The sequence below is a fragment of the Pongo abelii genome, chromosome 12 (genome assembly GCF_028885655.2).
Source record: "Pongo abelii isolate AG06213 chromosome 12, NHGRI_mPonAbe1-v2.0_pri, whole genome shotgun sequence".
NCBI lineage: Eukaryota > Metazoa > Chordata > Mammalia > Primates > Hominidae > Pongo > Pongo abelii.
The window spans coordinates 100,626,102-100,645,055 of record NC_071997.2 but is presented as its reverse complement, the minus strand read 5'-3'; the positions used below and the strand labels follow the sequence as shown (position 1 = coordinate 100,645,055).

At 38.2% G+C, this 18,954-nt stretch overlaps 1 protein-coding gene across 4 annotated transcripts in view; it reads left to right on the top strand.

Moving 5' to 3' along the window:
- Window positions 1–18,954, top strand: part of SPAST (spastin) — a 91,349-nt gene that overhangs the window by 41,923 nt on the left and 30,472 nt on the right. For all 4 annotated transcript variants that reach the window (XM_054548247.2, XM_024242176.3, XM_024242177.3 and 1 more), the window contains 4 exons: window positions 6,424–6,611; window positions 7,481–7,614; window positions 7,897–7,990; window positions 18,733–18,807. In XM_054548247.2, the coding sequence (XP_054404222.1) occupies window positions 6,424–6,611; window positions 7,481–7,614; window positions 7,897–7,990; window positions 18,733–18,807 (491 nt within the window). The remainder of the gene's footprint in view (window positions 1–6,423; window positions 6,612–7,480; window positions 7,615–7,896; window positions 7,991–18,732; window positions 18,808–18,954) is intronic.

The window sequence follows — 18,954 nt, the reverse complement described above, 5'->3', positions numbered from 1 at the left end:
AAAACAAAGAAATGTAAGAGTCCATCACACATAAATAGTTAAGTTTCTAAAATATGTATTTGAGATCCCAGTAATTCTACTAGGATAAATAGCAAAAATTCTCCAGCCCTGAAGAATTGGTCTGTTTTTCCTTTCCTTGTTATCTTGATTCTCTTTCATTTCATTTCACATGCTAGACCCCATCATGTTTTTCTGCTGCATTCCCCACCTCACCCTCCAAAGCAATGTTTTCTTCCTGCAGCCTGTTTGAAAAAATTGAACTTTGTCTTATTTCATATCCCTAGTACAAGTTGAATATCCCTAATATATGAAATCTGAAATCCAAAATGCTCTAAAATTTAACTCTTTTTTTTTTTTTTTTTTTTTTTGAGACAAAGTCTTTCTCTGTCAGTTAGGCTGGAGTGCAGTGGTGCAATCTTGGCTCACTGCAACCTCCGCAGCCTCCCCCAACCCCGTCCCCGTGGGTTCAAGCGATTCTTCCACTTTAGCCTCCCAAGTGGCTGGGACTACAGGCACCTGCCACCACACCCAACTAATTTTTTGTATTTTTAGTAGAGATGAGGTTTCACCATGTTGGTCAAGCTGGTCTGAAACTCCTGACCTCAAGTGATCCACCTGCCCTGTCCTCCCGAAGTGTTGGGATTACAGTCATGAGCCACTGTGCCTAGCCAAATATCCAAAACTTTTTGAGCACTGACATGAGGCTCAAAGGAAATACTCACTGGAGTATTTTGCATTTTGGATTTTTGGGTTAAGGATGCTGAACCAGTAAGTATAATATAAACATTGAAAAATCCAAAAAAATGTAAAAACCCTAAGCAGTTCTGGTCCCAGGCATTTTGCATAAGGGATACTCAACCCATAATCTGTTCTTTTCTGTTTTCTGGTTGGAAGGGCATATATCTAATTTACACAGCATTGATGTTTAATACACAGTGAGTGCAAGTAGATCACTCAGACCTATTAATAGTTTATTAGTGTCGCTCACTTCTGGAACATTCTGTGATGTTTTACTTGGATGAGTTATTTCACCTCTCTTGGGAAATAGTCATACCAAAGTCTGCTTATTACTACAATGTGTTGTCTATTATACATTGTCCAATTTTCTACTCAAAATTACTAGACAGGCAAAGAAAAAGTAAAGTATAACCCTTACTCAAGAAAAAAAAGCAATCAGTAGAAACTGTGAGTGGGCCCAGATATAGGTAGCAGACAAAGACTTCAAAGCAGCTATTATAATATGTTTAAAGAATTGAAAGAAAATATGGCATCAATTATCAAACAGGAAATCTAAGTAGATGATATAAACTAGACAATAAAAATAATATTCTAAAGTTGAAAAGTGTAGTTACTGAAATTAAAAATTTACAGACAACAGCCTCAACAGCAGATTAGAGATAGCAAAAGAAAGATTCAGTGACTTTGAATGCAGCTCTGTAGAAATTACTAAATTGATGACTCTCACGTAGCAACCTTCACCTGTAGTTTGGTTTCATACACAATGTTTTAACTCTTTTTGCTATTTTTTTCTCTTACTTTCTATGATGGAAACATTTTGTGCTTTGATTTTAATGGGTATATCACAGTTATATACATCTGTACAAACTCATCAAATTGTATACTTTATTTATATATATATATTTTTTTGAGATACGGTCTGACTCTGTCTCCCAGGCTGGAGTACAGCTGAAATTAGTTGGGACTACAGGTGGGCACCACTGTGCCAGCTAATTTTTGTATTTTTGTGTAGAGATGGGGTTTCCCCATGTTGGCCAGTCTGGTCTCAAACTCCTGGGCTCAATCATTTCTGCCGCCTCAGACTCCCAGAGTGTTGGGATTATAGGTGTGAGCTGCTGAGCCTGGCTGGTATAGCCTTTTTTTTTTTTTTTTTTTTTTTGTGACAGAGTCTCACTCTGTCGCCCAGGGTGGAGTGCAGTAGCACGATCTTGGCTCACTGCAACCTCTGCCTCCCGGGTTCAACCTATTCTCCTGCCTCAGCCTCCTGAGTAGCTGGGATTGCAGGTGCACGCCACCATACCCAGCTAATTTTTGTATTCTTAGTAGAAACAGAGTTTCACCATGTTGGCCAGGATGGTCTCGATCTCCTGACCTCGATCCACCCGCCTTGGCCTCCCACAGTGCTGGCATTACAGGCCTGAGCCACCATGCCTGGCTGTTGGTATACTTTAAATGGATATAATTCATTGCAGATTATACCTCAATAAATTTTTATTTAGTTTTTTGAGACTGAGTTGCTCTGTTGCCCAGGCTGGAGTGCAGTGGCATGATTTCAGCTCACTGCAACCTCTGCCTCCCGGGTTTAAGTGATTTTCCTGTCTCAGCCTCCCTGGTAGCTGGAATTACAGGTGTGTGCCACCATGATCAGATTATTTTTGTATTTTTAGTAAAGATGGGGTTTCACCATGTTGGCCAGGCTGGTCTCAAACTCCTGACCTCAGGTGATCCACCCGCCTCAGCCTCTCAAAGTGCTGGGATTACAGGTGTGAGCCACCACGCCTGGCCTTAATTTTTAAATACTGTAAGGCTTATAAAGAAAAGAATATTCCCTTTCTGTTTCTTTCCTCTCACGTAGCAACCTTCACCCTTAGTTTGGTTTCATATACAATGTTTTAACTCTTTTTGCTGTTTTTTCTCTTACTTTCTACTATATTTTCAAATACAATGCTTATATAACGATTCCTTTTTTTCTATCAGTTTTTGATATTTATTGACTCCTTATGGTCAAAGACTTAATTCCCTTCTGTCACTCTTCATATATTAATATAACTAGTATATATATGGTTTAGTTTTGATATAACTAAAAATAACTATATGTATATATAACTATATATGTATAAGCTATCTGTATATAGTTATATATGTATATATATACATATATAGTTATATATACATATTGTTAATTTTAGTTATATCAGAGTAACTATATATATAGCTATATATGTATATATAAACTATATGTATATAGTTATATATGTATCTGTATATGTGTGTGTATATATATATAGTTGTGTTTTTTTTTTTTCCTTCTTTTTTTTTTTTGAGATGGAGTCTTGCCCTGTTGCCCAGGCTGGAATGCAGCGGTGCTATCTTGGCTTACTGCAACCTCTGCTTCCCAGGTTCAAGCAATTCTCCTGCTTCAGTCTCCCGAGTAGTTGGGATTACAGGCATGTGCCACCATGCCAGGCTAATTTTTTGTATCTTTAGTAGAAATGGGGTTTCACCATATTGGCCAGGCTGTTCTTAAACTCCTGACCTCGTGATCCACCCGCCTCGGCCTCCCAAAGTGCTGGGATTACAGGCGTGAGCCACCGTGCCTGGCCCCTATACATATATAGTTACATATACCTATAGTTATTTTTGGTTATATCAAAATAACTATATTATATGTAACTATATACATATAGTTATTTTTAGTAATATCAAAAAACCATAGCTAACATTTTTATGATTTAGCAAAATATTGTTTACCCTAAAGCCACGTATTACGTATTAATGATATTTTTTCCTTTTTGAGTTTTTCTTCCCCACAGGTTTTCTGATCTTTTTTTTTGTTCTCTAACTTTATATTATAGGTATATACTCCTTTCTCTGTTTAATTTGCTTTTTAAGTAGAAGACCTCCTTTAGTAGTTCTTTTAATGAATATCTGTGGTTAAACTCTTAGTCTTTCCAGTGTCTGAAATACCCTCATTTTAATGTGACAGGTCACTTTTCTCCCCTCAACATTTTAGACATACCTCATTTCCAACAAACATTTGTTACTTCTGATAGAGCGTCTGCTGTCATTCTCATACTTGTTCCTGTCTATATATAAAGTCTCAGAACTATATATTTTTAATATATATACATATATTTATTTATTTAAAAATGTATAATTAAGTTAGTAGTAGTAGTAGTAGTAGTTTTTTTTTTTAGATGGAGCCTCCATCTCCCGGGTTCAATGATTCTCCTGCCTCAGCCTCCTGAGTAGCTGGGATTACAGGCACACACCACCATGCCTGGCTAATTTTTGTATTTTTAGTGGAGACGGGGTTTCACCATGTTGGCCAGGCTGGTCTTGAACTCCTGACCTCAGATGGTCCACCTGCTTTGGCCTCCCAAAGCGCTAGGATTACAGGCATGAACCACTGCGTCTGGCCTTAAGTTATTATTGACTATTGACACCCTGTTGCGCTATCAACTAGTAGGTCTTATTTATTCTAGAACCTCGTTTTAAGGTATCCTGAATGTGGCTTTTTTTTTTTTTTTTTTTTTTCCTAAGACGGAGTCTCACTTTGTTGCCCAGGCTGGAGTGCAATGGCGTGATCTTGGCTCACCGCAACCTCTGCCTCCTGGGTTCAAGCAATTCTCCTGCCTCAGCCTCCTGAGTAGCTGGGATTATAGGCTCACGCCACCACACCTGGCTAATTTTTGTATTTTTAGTAGAGACGGGGTTTCACCACATTGGTCAGGCTTGTCTCAAACTCCTGACCTTGTGATCCGCCCACCTTGGCCTCCGAAAGTTCTGGGATTACAGGCATAAGCCACCACACCCAGCCCAATGTGGATTTTGTTTTTTTTTTTTTACTTGAATTTTATTTATACTTCCTGATTTTATAATAGTTAACTTGTAGTACAAGTAAACTGGTTGTCTAAATAAATAAGCTGATTTCCTGTACTAGTTTAGAGTCTTTAGTTTTCTTAAACCATATTAAGAGATTTGATTACAAAAGTAAAATTGAGGCTTTTGTCTTTTTTTTTTTGGCCACTCTAATTTGCTGACTGACTTAACATTTGTCTTCACAGTAAACATTGTAAATAAACACTGATGTTTGTTGCATAGTATATAAAAATATTATTTAGGAGTGGTGAGATTTAAACATTTACAAACCTGTAATATATATAGTAGAGCAACACTGGACAAATAACCTTTTCATCTTAATCACAGGTGTTCTATAAATGTTCATTTGCATATATACAGCACATGTAATACTTGGCATATGTAAAAGCACATCTTTATACTCTTCCAATTAAAATTGATTATTATTATTATTATTTTCTTTTGGGATGGGGTTTCACCATGTTGGCCAGGCTGGTCTTGAACTCCCGACCTCAGGTGATCTGCCCGCCTCAGCCTCCCAAAATGCTGGGATTACAGGCGTGAGCTACCGCAGCCGGCGTAAAATTGATTAGTTTTTAAGACCCTCTTGCTGGGAACAGACTTTCATAGTATTTATAGTTATAATAGTTTGGAATCAAAGTAGTCGAGTGCTTTTTTTTCCTCTGTACATCCTATCCCTAATGCCTTTACTATATTTTGTTTCTTATTTGAGAGCTTTATTTGCTTCATAACTTTTTTTTTTTTTGAAACGGAGTTTCACTCTGTCACCCAGGCTGGAGTACAGTAGTGCAATCTCAGCTTACTGCAACCTCCATCTCCCGAGTTCAAGTGATTCTCCTGCCTCAGCCTCCGAAGTAGCTGGGATTACAGGCACCCACCACCACGTCTGGCTGATTTTTTGTATTTTTAGCAGAGACGAGCTTTCACCATGTTGGCCAGCTTGGTCTTGAACTACTGACGTCAGGTGATACGCCCACCTCGGTCTCCCAAAGTGCTGGGATTAAAGGCGTGAGCCATCGCGCCTGGCGCTTAACCTTTTTATATTGTCTTTCTGTTCCCCAAAATGAAGTAGTTTCTTCTTACAAATACTGTTTTTTTGTTTTGTTTTGTTTTGTTTTTATTTGAGATGGAGTCTCCCTCTGTCGCCAGGCTGGAGTGCAGTGGCACGATCTCGGCTCACTGCAACCTCTGACTCCTTGGTTCAAGCAATTCTCCTGCCTCAGCCTCCCAGGTAGCTGGGATTACAGGCACAAATACTGTTTTTAGTAAGAAAATTAGAATAGGGACAGGCACAATGGCTCATTCTTGTAATCCCAGCACTTTGGGAGGCCAAGGTGGGAGGAGTGCCTGAGCCCAGGAGTTTGAGACCAGCCTAGGCAACATAGTGAGTGAGACCCTGTTTCTATTAAAAAAAAATTTTTTTAATTAGTCCGGTCTGGTGGTGCACAACTGTTGTCCCAGCTACTTGGGAGTTTGAGATGGGAGGATGGATCACTTGAGCCCAGGAAGATTAAGGCCACAGTGAGCTGTGATCATGCCACTGCACTCCAGCCCAGGCCACAGGTTTCAAAAAAAGAGAGAAAATTCGAATATACGTTAGGGGGAAGAAACCTAATAACCATATTCCTGTCTACCTAGTGACCACCCCTGTGAAGACCCTGGTACATGTTCTCATTGAAATCTTATTTTGAAATATTTTTGAATTAAAAAAATATATTATTATCTTGGTTTTACAAATGTTTGCTTGTCTTTATGTTCAGCTACAATTTTCTAATCACAATGGTTTTACTTTTTCCTTGTCAGAAAGTGGAGCTGTTCCAAAAAGAAAAGACCCCTTAACACACACTAGTAATTCACTGCCTCGTTCAAAAACAGTTATGAAAACTGGATCTGCAGGCCTTTCAGGCCACCATAGAGCACCTAGTTACAGTGGTTTATCCATGGTTTCTGGAGTGAAACAGGGATCTGGTCCTGCTCCTACCACTCATAAGGTATGCTGGGACAGTAACTTTAATTGCTGTCTTTTTGCAAATAGAAAAATTTTTAAGATATTATGCCTGCTTAAGTTGATTATAAGTACTTTGTAATACTTTAGAGAATGGATAAGTTTCCATAAAGTTAATTTTTTTTTTTTGAGACTCTTGTTTTCCAGGCTGGAGTGCAATGGTGCGATCTCGGCTCATTGCAACCTCCGCCTCCCAGGTTCAAGCGATTCTCCTGCCTCAGCTTCCCAAGTAGCTGGGATTACAGGCATGCACCACCACGTCCAGCTAATTTTGTATTTTTAGTAGAGACAGGGTTTCTCCATGTTGGTCAGGCTGGTCTCGAACTCCCGACCTCAGGTGATCCGCCTGCCTCAGCCTCCCAAAGTACTGGGATTACAGGCATGAGCCATCGTGCCCAAAGTTAATTTTTTTTTAAATCCACAGGGCAACGTGCTATAAAACTTTTTTTGGACCTCATTAGACATTTAATACCAAGTTTTGCTTACCCAGTCTGTTTTATATAATGCTGTATATTTCATTTTAAATTTATTTTTAAAATTATTTCAATCTGTGTAAATGTTTTATAGCAGTAACATACCTAGAGTTTTGTCATGATTCTAACAAAGGTTAAAATTTGTTTTTATTTTGTAAAAACTAAATCTCTGGATAAAATCCTCTATAACTGACTTAATGCCAAATATAGTTCTCTAGTGAATACAGTTTTACCTTCAGGTAAATAAATATACAATTTCTGGATTTTTATACCCTTTTTCCTATTTTTAAAGCTTGAATTCTGTGAACTTTAAGGTTAACTTATTTATGAAAAGTGTAAATGTTAGTTTGTATTTTCATATTAAAATTTTGTATCCTTTAAGGGTACTCCGAAAACAAACAGGACAAATAAACCTTCTACCCCTACAACTGCTACTCGTAAGAAAAAAGACTTGAAGAATTTTAGGAATGTGGACAGCAACCTTGCTAACCTTATAATGAATGAAATTGTGGACAAGTAAGTTTTGCCATCTAAATGTTTTATTTTATAGTTTTTATGTTTTAATTTTACTTATAAAACGTGTCAGGAGTGAAACAGATAATAAATACCTTGTCTGGTTTACATACTTAATTTTTATGATAGTTTTCAATTATAAATGTAGAAAACCATTGCTTTACTGATTTAACTATAGTTTAACAGTTAACATAAAAATAACTATATGTCATAGGGCTTAGGCTTCATCTTGTAATAACTGGGCCCTGTTTGTATTGTAGAACTAACTGAGGTCTTGTTTCTTAGTGGAACAGCTGTTAAATTTGATGATATAGCTGGTCAAGACTTGGCAAAGCAAGCATTGCAAGAAATTGTTATTCTTCCTTCTCTGAGGCCTGAGGTAAGAACTTTATATTATCATTTTTCTATAATACCATCTGTTACTGAATCCATAGTAGTAGTAGTAAAGAAATATTTGAGCTGTACTAGAATAATTAATTCATATAAGGTAACAGTAGATTTAATGTTTTAAAAAAGATAAAACATTAACAATTGATGTTGAGAAGTTATTATAGAATAGGAAAATGGATATGAGTTCCTAATTTCCAATCCTTTTATATTTTTAGGAAAAGTGGGTAGTATGATATAACTTTGTTTTGTTTTGGAGACGGAGTCTCACTCATTGTGTCGCCCAGGCTGGAGTGCAGTGGCATGATCTTGGCTCACTGCAACCTCTGCCTCCCGGAATTCAAGTGATTCTCCTGCCTCAGCCTCCCAAGTAGCTGGGATTACAGGCATGTGCCACTACGCCCAGCTAATTTTTGTAATTTTAGTAGAGATGGGGTTTTTCGGTATTGGCCAGGCTGGTCTTTCATGCCTGATGTCAAGTTATCCACCCATTTCGGCCTCCCAAAGTGTTAGGATTACAAGTGTGAGCCACTACATCTGGCCAAATTTTGATACCAAGGTGAGAGAGATTTAAAATTAAGAGAAAGTACAAAAATTAGCCTAGTGTGGTGGCGCACACTTGTAATCCCAACTACTGGGGAGGCTGTGGCAGGAGAATTGCTTGAACCAGGAGGCAGAGGTTGCAGTGAGCCAAGACAGCACCACTGCACTCCAGCCTGGGCGACAGAGCGAGATGTCCTCTCAAAAACAAAATAGGCCGGGTGCAGTGGTTCACGCCTGTAATCCCAGCACTTTGGGAGGCTGAGGCAGGTAGATCACGAGGTCAAGAGATTGAGACCATCCTGGCCAATATGGTGAAACCCTGTCTTTACTAAAATTACAAAAATTAGCTGGGCTTGGTGGTGTGTAACCCCAGCTATTCAGGAGGCTGAGGCAGGAGAATCGCTTGAACCCAGGAGGCGGAGGTTGCAGTGAGCCGAGATCACGCCACTGCACTCCAGCCTGGACAGAGCGAGACTCTGTCTCAAAAAAATAAATAAAAATGTAAAAAGATAAATAAAAATAAATAAATAAATAAAATTAAGAGAAGGAAATCAGGCAGGTAGTGGCCCCTGACACAATGAGTTTTCCCAGAATTGGATTGCTTGGAAATGGAGCTCAAAAGAGTGTGGTAAACTCCATCGAAGGCTAAATACCAACATGACACACTAATAATAAGTACTTTATGGGAAAGTTTTTTTTTAATTATTTTTAAAAAGAGAGAAATTGTACTGGAGAATAATTTTTTTTTTTTTTTTTTTTTTTTTTGAGATGGAGTTTTGCTCCTATTACCCAGGCTGGAGTGCAGTGGCTTGATCTTGGCTCACTGCAACCTCTGCCTTTGGGGTTCAAGTGATTCTCATGCCTCATCCTCCCGAGTAGCTGGGACTATAGGCATGCACCACCACACCTGGCTAATTTTTGTGTTTTTAGTAGAGACAGGGTTTTACCATGTTGGCCAGGCTGGTCTCAGACTCCTGGCCTCAGATGATCTGCCCACCTTGGCTTCCCAAAGTGCTGGGATTACAGGCAGAGGCCACTGTGCCTGGCCTGAAGAACAATTTTTTAAAGAATTACTTTTAAGGATATTAAGTCATCAAAGTAGATAGAGCCATTAAATGATGGGTAGAAACCTAATCTTCCATCCCATATTTTATGACTCATTAAGGAAGATAGGCAATCTTGCAGTTGATAATAAATATTTGGCTTTCCACACTTAGCACCGTTTTGAATTTTTCCAATTCACAGATGGTATATTTAGTGCTGTTCCAATAATATTGCAAAAAATAAATCTGAAGACTCACTTCTGGGTCACAGTTATTTCACTATTAACATTAAAATCTTATGGACCTACCTACAACATCTAGTGGAAATAAGTTGTGTGGCACATTGTGGTGGGTGCATTATTAAATAAATGTGCAAAGGTTTTATGGCTGTCTCAATTTTTCCATAGTCTGAGTCATTCACATACTGCCTTTATGGTGTTTATCACTTGTAAGTGAGTACCAACTGTACTAGAACTTACTGAATATTTTTCAAGTCTATTTTACTTATTACTCATTCTAAGTACATAAAATCACTGGTCTGATATGCTAGTTAGGTTTTCGCTAATACCCAGTAAAATAATTAGATAATTATTAAAATAGAAAGCATTTGTCATTATGTGAACTGGATTTATGTCGTGTACCACCTCAGGTCACACTTTGGGAAACGTAGCTTACGTATTGAGCTAACATTTTGCTGGAGTTATATAAGGTTAGTAAATGCTGTAGACTAAATATTGAAAAAAAAGCTTGCTTAAAGAGGATTTACATAATTATAGACCTGAAAAGGATCTTAGCAGTCTTTTGATCGATTCATTGATAAAGAAACTAGTCCTAAGAGCTAAAATGACTTGCTCAAGATTTTAGTTAAGTGGTAGACCTAGGAAATACCTTTCTAAGATTAGAGCTGCCTGGTTAGTGCTATAGCTGCCACCTAATTCTTATATTTATTTATTAAGGGACATGCTTTTTACGGTAGAAAAATATATCTAAAATTGTGAAGGTAATACCAAGGAAATATTTAGGCTAGACAAGAAAAGTCATTCAGCTTTTGCTTTACCCAGGCCTATAGAGAACATATCTAAAATAATAAGTAACATGTGAATTTGAATTTAGGCATATTTTCATGGTAGTGACATAATGTGCAATTAAGAAGCTATAATAATGTAATAATGCCAGTTGCAAGTTATTTCAAATAAAGTTGAATAACCTGACCTCAGGAGGGGCAGAAACCTTAGTAAACTTAGCAAATTGAGACCTAAGAAAGAGCAAGATCTGTGGTAGAGCCAGGTCTCAAGGTTTATATCCTGGTACAAACTTGTCTATACATCACCGCACCTGCCAAATGGAACTTTTTTTCCTTGTAGTTCAGATTTCCAAGAAAGGGAATATTATTGTCCTAGCTCAGCTTTTCACAATAGACTCACAAAATGAATCATGTTAAGCCTATGAATGGGTAAGACTTATCCCATAACACGCCTCCATTGTGTAAAAAAATCAGCTTTATTCCTAATTCCCCATAGTAGGAAGCTTGCATAGACCACAATAGAGACATTGTTAGATTATATCAAGAAGGTGAGTGGCAGGCATTCTTGAGTATACTGGAATTTTTATTTCATTGTAGAAACACAGAATCATAATTAGTCATCTAAAACTGGTTTTAAGGCGATAATACTAAAGATACTCACTTGAGATAGATTGTTCTCAGAATTACTTAAAATAAGTGCTTTAAATCTTGCTTATTCATGAAGCCATAGCCCTGGAAAGAGATATTGAAAAACTTCTCCATCTTCCTTCAATCCCATAGGACCATGTTTTTAATTGTATTTTAACATTAAACATTATTTTTGAAAGTTGCAAATATTAATCTTTGAAAAAAAACTCAAACTATATAGCAGAAAATAGAACATGCCCTCTCACCCAAAAGTAAGACTACATTTTAAAAGTGTATCACAGTGATCTGTCTAAATATTTTTCTCAAATATTTTACAAAGAAAGCGTATATTCTTCTGTCCTTATTTCATAGATCTCTTCCGTATCCTGTGCAGCTTGTCTATCATTTTGAGCTTTTGTATTTCTTATTTTGTTCTCCTGCTGCTTAAATGTGATTCTTTGAGATTTATAAAAGAATGTGATTGTTCTCCAGTTTTAAAAAGCTCTTCTCTATCTACTAAAATTTCCATGAATTTCTTCCTTTCTTTTTTTTTTTTTGATTGAGAGAGTCTCGCTGTGTTCTCCAGCGTGGCCTTAGGCTTAAGCGATCCTCCTGTCTCAGCCTCCCAAGTAGCTGAGATTACAGAAATTTCCATGAATTTCTAAATATGATGTTATCTTTCATATAAGCTTAAACATAAGCCTTTCTTCTTTCAAAAATATTAGAACTTACCTCTTTAAATAGTCTTATAGAGCCATTTCTTAATTTTTGTTTCCTTTTCGAATCTGTTAACTTGCATAACATAGTAAATGAACCCTTAGCTCCATAATACCACACACCTTCTACTCCTGTCCTCCCACTTTTTCTCACCCAGGCTGGAGTACAGTGAATATTTAGTGCTTTTAAATATTATTCATTACCAAGCCAAGTAGCGTACTATTTTTTCCTTGTACAGCCTTTTTTCCCCCTAAATAATTGTGTTATTTTTTCATTTGCTTCATTTTCATCTTATCGATTGATAATTCTTCTGTTCCATTTCAGTCTAATTTCCACATGGCGAAACCAATCTAAAAACCTGTTAACTCAGGTCTTTTTTTTTTTTTTTTTTTTTTTCCAGAATACCCTTTCCTGGAACCACCTTCTTCTTTTCATTCAAGACCAAATGCTTTCCATGCCTGTGTCAAAGTGGTTGTTCTCTAATCTGTCTTTACTACCATCATAATTTCCTTTTCCTTTTTTCCTCTTTTTTATTATGTATCTCCTGTCTTTTAAATTCCATATTTTCCACTTTCATGATTTATTTTCTCATTTTGATGGCTATATCTTTCAGTAACTGAGAAAAGGTTTGTGTGAGGGAATATTTTGAGATGCTGTAGTTTTGAAAATATCTTTATTCTGCTGTTTTCTCTTATTAATAGTTTGACTGGATGTCAAGATTTCAATTGGGAACTATTTTCCATGAGTATTTTGAAGGCATTATCTATTGTCTTCTAGCTTCCAGTGCTACTTTGTAATTAGAGACAGGAGATCAGGAATCAGGATAGCATTGGACTTCTTATTTCTATTTCCCAAAGCTTTTTGGATCTTCTCTTTATTCTTCTCTTCTGATATTTTATAATGATGTGCTTGATGCATTTTCTTTTTCTTTTCTTCTTCCCTCTTGTACATTTCTTTCTTTCTTTTTTTTTGGCGGAGGGGGCAGTGGGGGAAGGAGTCTCACTCTTCTCGCCCAGGCTAGAGTGCAGTGGTGCAACCTCAGCTCACTGCAACCTCCACCTCTCGGGTTCAAGCGATTCTCCTGCCTCAGCCTCTCGAGTAGCTGGGATTACAGGCATCTGCCACCACACCCAGCTAATTTTTGTATTTTTAGTAGAGACAGGGTTTCAGGCTGATCTTGAACTCCTGACCTCAGGTGATCCGCCCTTCTCAGCCTCCCAAAGTGCTGGGATTAGAGGCATGAGCCACTGCGCCCAGCCCCTCTTGTACCTTTCTAGATATTCATCCTTCAATTCTGAGAAAGGTTCTATAATTCTTTAATTAAAAAAAATTTTTGTTGTTTCATCTTTCTCACTTTTTTTTTTTTTTAAGACAGAGTCTTGCTCTGTCACCCAGGCTGGAGTGCAGTGGTGCGATCTCAGCTCACTGCACCCTTTGCCTCCTGGGTTCGAGTGATTCTCCTGCCTCAGCCTCCCAAGCAGCTGGGATTACAGGTGCCCACCACCACCATGCCCGGCTAATTTTTGTATTTTTAGTAGAGACGGAGTTTCACCATGTTGGCCAGGCTGATTTCAAACTCCTGACCTCAGGTGATCTACCTGCTTTGGCCTCCCAGAGTGCCGGGATTACAGGCATGAGCCACTGTGCCCGGCCCTATTCTTATTTCATAGATGCAGTGTCTTCTTTTATGTCTCTGAGAGCTTTTGTCAAGTTTTCTTTTGTTTACTTTATTATCTGTTTCTTCCAGATTCCTCCTCTTTTCTTTTTGCCTTAAACTTTTTCATATTGGAAGCTTCTCTCAAATGTCTGGTTATTCTGGTTGTCCACTTATATTTTGTGGAACAATAAAAAAGTCGATTAGGACTCTATGCTGTAAGTAAGTAAATTGTTGATAGTGAGAGCCAATTAATCACAGGATGATCAAGCAGCAAGCCTCCTGTTTATTTGGGTTTCTCCAAATGGCTATAGCTGTGAATCTTTTTTTTCTGGGGTTATTTGGCTTCTCTGGAAAAGAATTTTCTAGTCTCTTGTCTGGAGAATACAAGCTTGACTATTGGTGTTCCAGAAAATGGGTGGGAAGAGAGGACTTTGTTTTCTGTTAGGTTGAGCCATGTGAAATTACTAGGTTTTGTTTTGTTTTTTGTTTTGTTTTGAGACAGAGTCTCACTCTGTTGCCCAGGCTGGAGTGCCTTGGCATGATCTTGGCTCACTGCGACCTCTGCCTCCCAGGTTCAAGCAATTCTCATGCCTCAGCCTCCCAAGTAGCTGGGATTATAGACATGCACCACCACGCCTGGCTAATTTTTGTATTTTTAGTAGAGAAGGGGTTTTGCCATGTTGACCAGTCTGGTCTTGAACTCCTGACCTCAGGTGATCCACCTGCCTTGGCCTCCCAAAGTGCTGGGATTACAGGTATGAGCCACCGCACCTGGGCTGAAGTTACTGGTTTTATAGGTCAAAAACAGTTGAGGGATAGGCATGGTGGCTTACACCTATAATCCCAGCAGTTTCAGAGGCCAAGGCAGGAAGATTGCTTGAGTCCAGGAGTTCGACACCAGCCTGGACAATGTAGTGAGACCCCATCTGTATTAAAAAAAAAAAATAGATGAATATCTTTGTTTGCAGATAACATGATTGCATATGTAGAAAATCCCAAAGAACCAACAAAAAGAGCTCCTAGAACTAATAAGTGATTATGACAAGGTGTAGAATACAAAGTTAATATACAAAGTCAATTGCTTTTTTATATACCAGCAGTGAACAACTGGAATTTGAAATTAAAACACAATACTGCCGGGCGCAGTGGCTCACACCTGTAATCCCAGCACTTTGGGAGGCCGAGGCGGGCGGATCACCTGATGTCAGGGGTTCAAGACCAGCCTGACCAATATGGTGAAACCCCCTCTTTACTAAAAATACAAAAATTAGCTGGGCATGGTGGCGGGTGCCTGTAATCTCAGCTATTCAGGAGGCTGAGGCAGGAGAATCGCTTGAACCCAGGAGGCAGAGGTTGCAGTGAGCCAAGATCGCACCATTGCACTCCAGCCTGGGGGACAGAGCAAGACTCCGTCTCAAAAAAAAAAAAAAAAAAACCACAATACCTTTCATATTAACACTAATAAAATGAAATACGTGTAGTTCTAACAAAGTTTGTTGTAGAAGATCTATATGAGAAGAATTATAGCACTCATGAAAGAAATCAAAGATCTAAGTAAACTGAGAGATATTCCATGTAAATGGACAGGGAGACTAAATATTATCGAGATGTCAGTTCTTCCCAAGTTCATATATCGATTCAGTGCAGTCCCAATCAAAACCCAGCCAGTTATTTTGTGGATAGTGGCAAACTGAAGTTGATATGAAAAGGCAAAAGACCTAGAACAGCCAACACAGTATTGAAGAAGAAAAAAGTCAGAGGACTGAAATTACCCAATTTCAAGACTTACTGTAAAGCTGCATTAATCAAGACAGCATGTCATTGGCAAAAGAATAGACAAATCAGTAGAACCGGACAGACAGCCTAGAAATCAACCCACACAGATAAAGTCAACTGATCTTTGGCAAAGGGACAAATACAATTCAGTGGAGAAAAGATAGCCTTTTCAACAAATGGTATAGGACAACTGGACATCCACATGCAAAAAAGTTAATTTAGACACAGACCTGACAACTTTCACAAAAATAAACTTAAATGGATCATAGACCTAAATGTAACATGCGAACTGAAACTTCTAGAGGATAACATAGGAGAAAATCTAGGATAACATGAGAAAAATTTTTGGTTTGGCAGTGACTTCTGAGGTACAATACCAAAACAAGATCCTTGAAAAAAAAAATCAGTATGTTGAACTTTGTTTAAGTTATAAACTTCTGCTCTGTTAGGAGAATGAAAAGACATGCAGCAGAGTGGGAGACTTTACAAAATCCATTACTGATGAAGGACCAGTATCCAAAATATACAAAGAACTTTTAAAACTCAACAATAAGAAAATATACAACCCAGTTAATAAATGGGCAAAATATCTGAAATATCTGAACAGACACCTCACCAAGGAAGATAGATAGATGACAACAAGCATACGAATATATGCTCAACATCATGTCATTAGGGAAATTGCGCATTAAAACAACAACAAGATAGCCTACCACCCCTATTAGAATGGCTGAAATCTAAAACACTGACAACACCTAATTCTGGCAGGGATGTGGAGCAGCAGAAACTTTAATTCATTGCTGATGGAAATCTAAAATGGTAGAACCATTTTGGAAGATAGCTGGACAGTTTTTTACAGAACTAAAGACAGTTTGACAGTTTCTTACAAAACTCTTACCATATGGTCCAGCAGTTTTACTCCTTAGTATTTACCCAAATAAGTTTAAAATGTACATCCAATCAAAAAACTGCACATGAATATTTCTAGCAGCATTATTCATAGTTGCCAAAACTTGGAAGCAGCCAAGGCATCCATAAGTAGGTGAATGGATAAACAGACTTTGGTATATCATGTAATGGAGTATTATTCAGCAATAAAAAGAAATGATCTATCAAGCCACAAAAATATGTGGAGGAACCATAAATGCATATTGCTAAATGAAAGAAGCCAGTCTGAAGAGGCTACACTATAGGATTCTGACTATATGATGTTTTGGAAAAGGCAAAACTATGGAAACAGTAAATAGATCAGTGGTTGTCAGGGGAGGCAGGGAGAGATGAATAGGTGGAACATAGTGGATTTTTAAGGCAGTGAAACTGTTCTTTATGATAATCCAATGGTGGATACATGTCATTATAGCTTTGTCAAAACCCACAGAATGTAAAACATAAGACTGAACCCTAATGTAAAATATGGACTTCAGTTAATAATAATATATGAATATTTTTTCATTAGTTCTAACAAGTGTACTACACTAATATAAGATATTCAGAGTAGGAAATTGGAAAGGAATAAGAGGTTATATGGGAGCTCTGTACTTTCTGCTCAATTTTCTATAAACCTAAAATCACTAAAAAAAAAAAGTTTATTTTTATTTTTATTTTTTAAAAATTTTTTAATTTTTTGAGATGGAGTTTCACTCTTGTTGCCCAGGCTGGAGTACAATGGCACAATCTCGGCTCACTGAAACCTCCGCCTCCCAGGTTGAAGTGATTCTCATGCCTCAGCCTCCCGAGTAGCTGGGATTACAGGCATGTGCCACCATGCCCAGCTAATTTTGCAGTTTTAGTAGAGACGGCGTTTCTCCATGTTGGTCAGGCTGGTCTTGAACTCCTGATCTCAGGGGATCTGCCCACCTCAGCCTCCCAAAGTGCTGGGATTATAGGCGTGAGCCACTGCGCCCAGCAGAAGTTTTTTTTTTAAGTTGGATATTAGCCATTTCATATGATTCAACTTAAAAGTACATACACCTTCACTATTATTAAAATGTAGGTGAGATGTTTTCAGTCTGGAGCTCTACCCTTGACTCCTGCCAGCCTAGTGTCCTTGAGTCTGGAGACTCTGACTTATTTCTTTAGAGTATGAAACTCCTGCCTCCTGCTTTGGTGGTAGTTGGTACCTGCTTGACTGCCTTTGGTGGGGAGTTCCTCATACCAACTTTCAATCGGTTCCTGTGTTTGTTTATTTATTTATTTATTTATTTTTATTTATTTTTTTTGAGATGGAGTCTCGCTCTGTCGCCCGGGCTGGAGTGCAGTAGCACAATCTTGGCTCAATACAAGCTCCCCCTCCCGGGTTCACGCCATTTTCCTGCCTCAGCCTCCTGAGTAGCTGGGACGACAGGCACTTGCGACCATGCCCAGCTAATTTTTTTGTATTTTTAGTAGAGACGGGGTTTCATCGTGTTAGCCAGGATGGTCTTGATCTCCTGACCTCATGATCCGCCTGCCTCAGCCTCCCAAAGTGCTGGGATTACAGGCGTGAGCCACCGTGAGCCACCGTGCCCGGCCAGTTCCTCTGTTTTTGACTGCCTACCTTACTACTGCTTTCTGTGGTGCCTGATACATCCAATTCCTGAACCTTCCCGGGATTTTTGTTCACGTCAGCGTGCTTCTTGTATCTAGGTATCCCTTCACAAGTAGGCATTTAGGTTTTAAGCTCTGCTAAATGATTTACCACACTTTATCAGTTCTCCATTTTGTGGAATTCATTGTGTTAATCTCCTTTTCTATTTTTGTTTGGAAGATTCATATATTTTTTATTCATTTAGTATTATTTTGGTGGGATTTCTAAGTAGAGAAACATACCTGTGTTCAATATGTTTTGTTTAAGCAGTCTGCTTTCATTTTTACCACTGAGGAGTTGGTTTTATTTCATTTTGTTTTTTTTTTTTTGAGACAGGGTCTCACTTTGTCAGCCAGGCTGGAGTACAGTGGCACAATCAAAGCTTACTGCACCTTTGGCCTCCCAAGCTCAAGTGATCCTCCTGCCTCAGCCTCCTGAATAGCTGGGAGCTCAGGCGATCCAGCACACCCAGCTAATTTTTTTTTTTTTTTTTAATTTTTTGTAGAAGCAGAGTTTCCCTATGTTGCCAAAGCTGGTCTTGAACTGTTGGGCTCACGTAATCCTCCTGTCTTGGCCCCCTAAAGTCTGGGATTACAGGTGTGAGCCACCACATCCAGCTGTTTTTAATTATTACACTAATTTATGATTATGTGTTTCCTTTAAAGCTATGGGCAGCTCTGTTTGGGAAGATGCTACTGAAAAAAGGATGCTTTTTAGATGACAAAGAATACTTAAAATGTCTCTAGAATCATAGTTGCAAACTAAAGTATATATTTTTTAGTTGTTCACAGGGCTTAGAGCTCCTGCCAGAGGACTGTTACTCTTTGGTCCACCTGGGAATGGGAAGACAATGCTGGTAAGGGTTCTCTTCAAATTTGAGTTTTCTGTTGAGATATTTGGGATAATATGAAAAAAAGAAACTTTATCTTGTCCCTGAGTCTATTATTTATGACTTGCTTTTTGCTATTATACACTTTTGGTTTTTTTGTTTGTTTTATTTTTT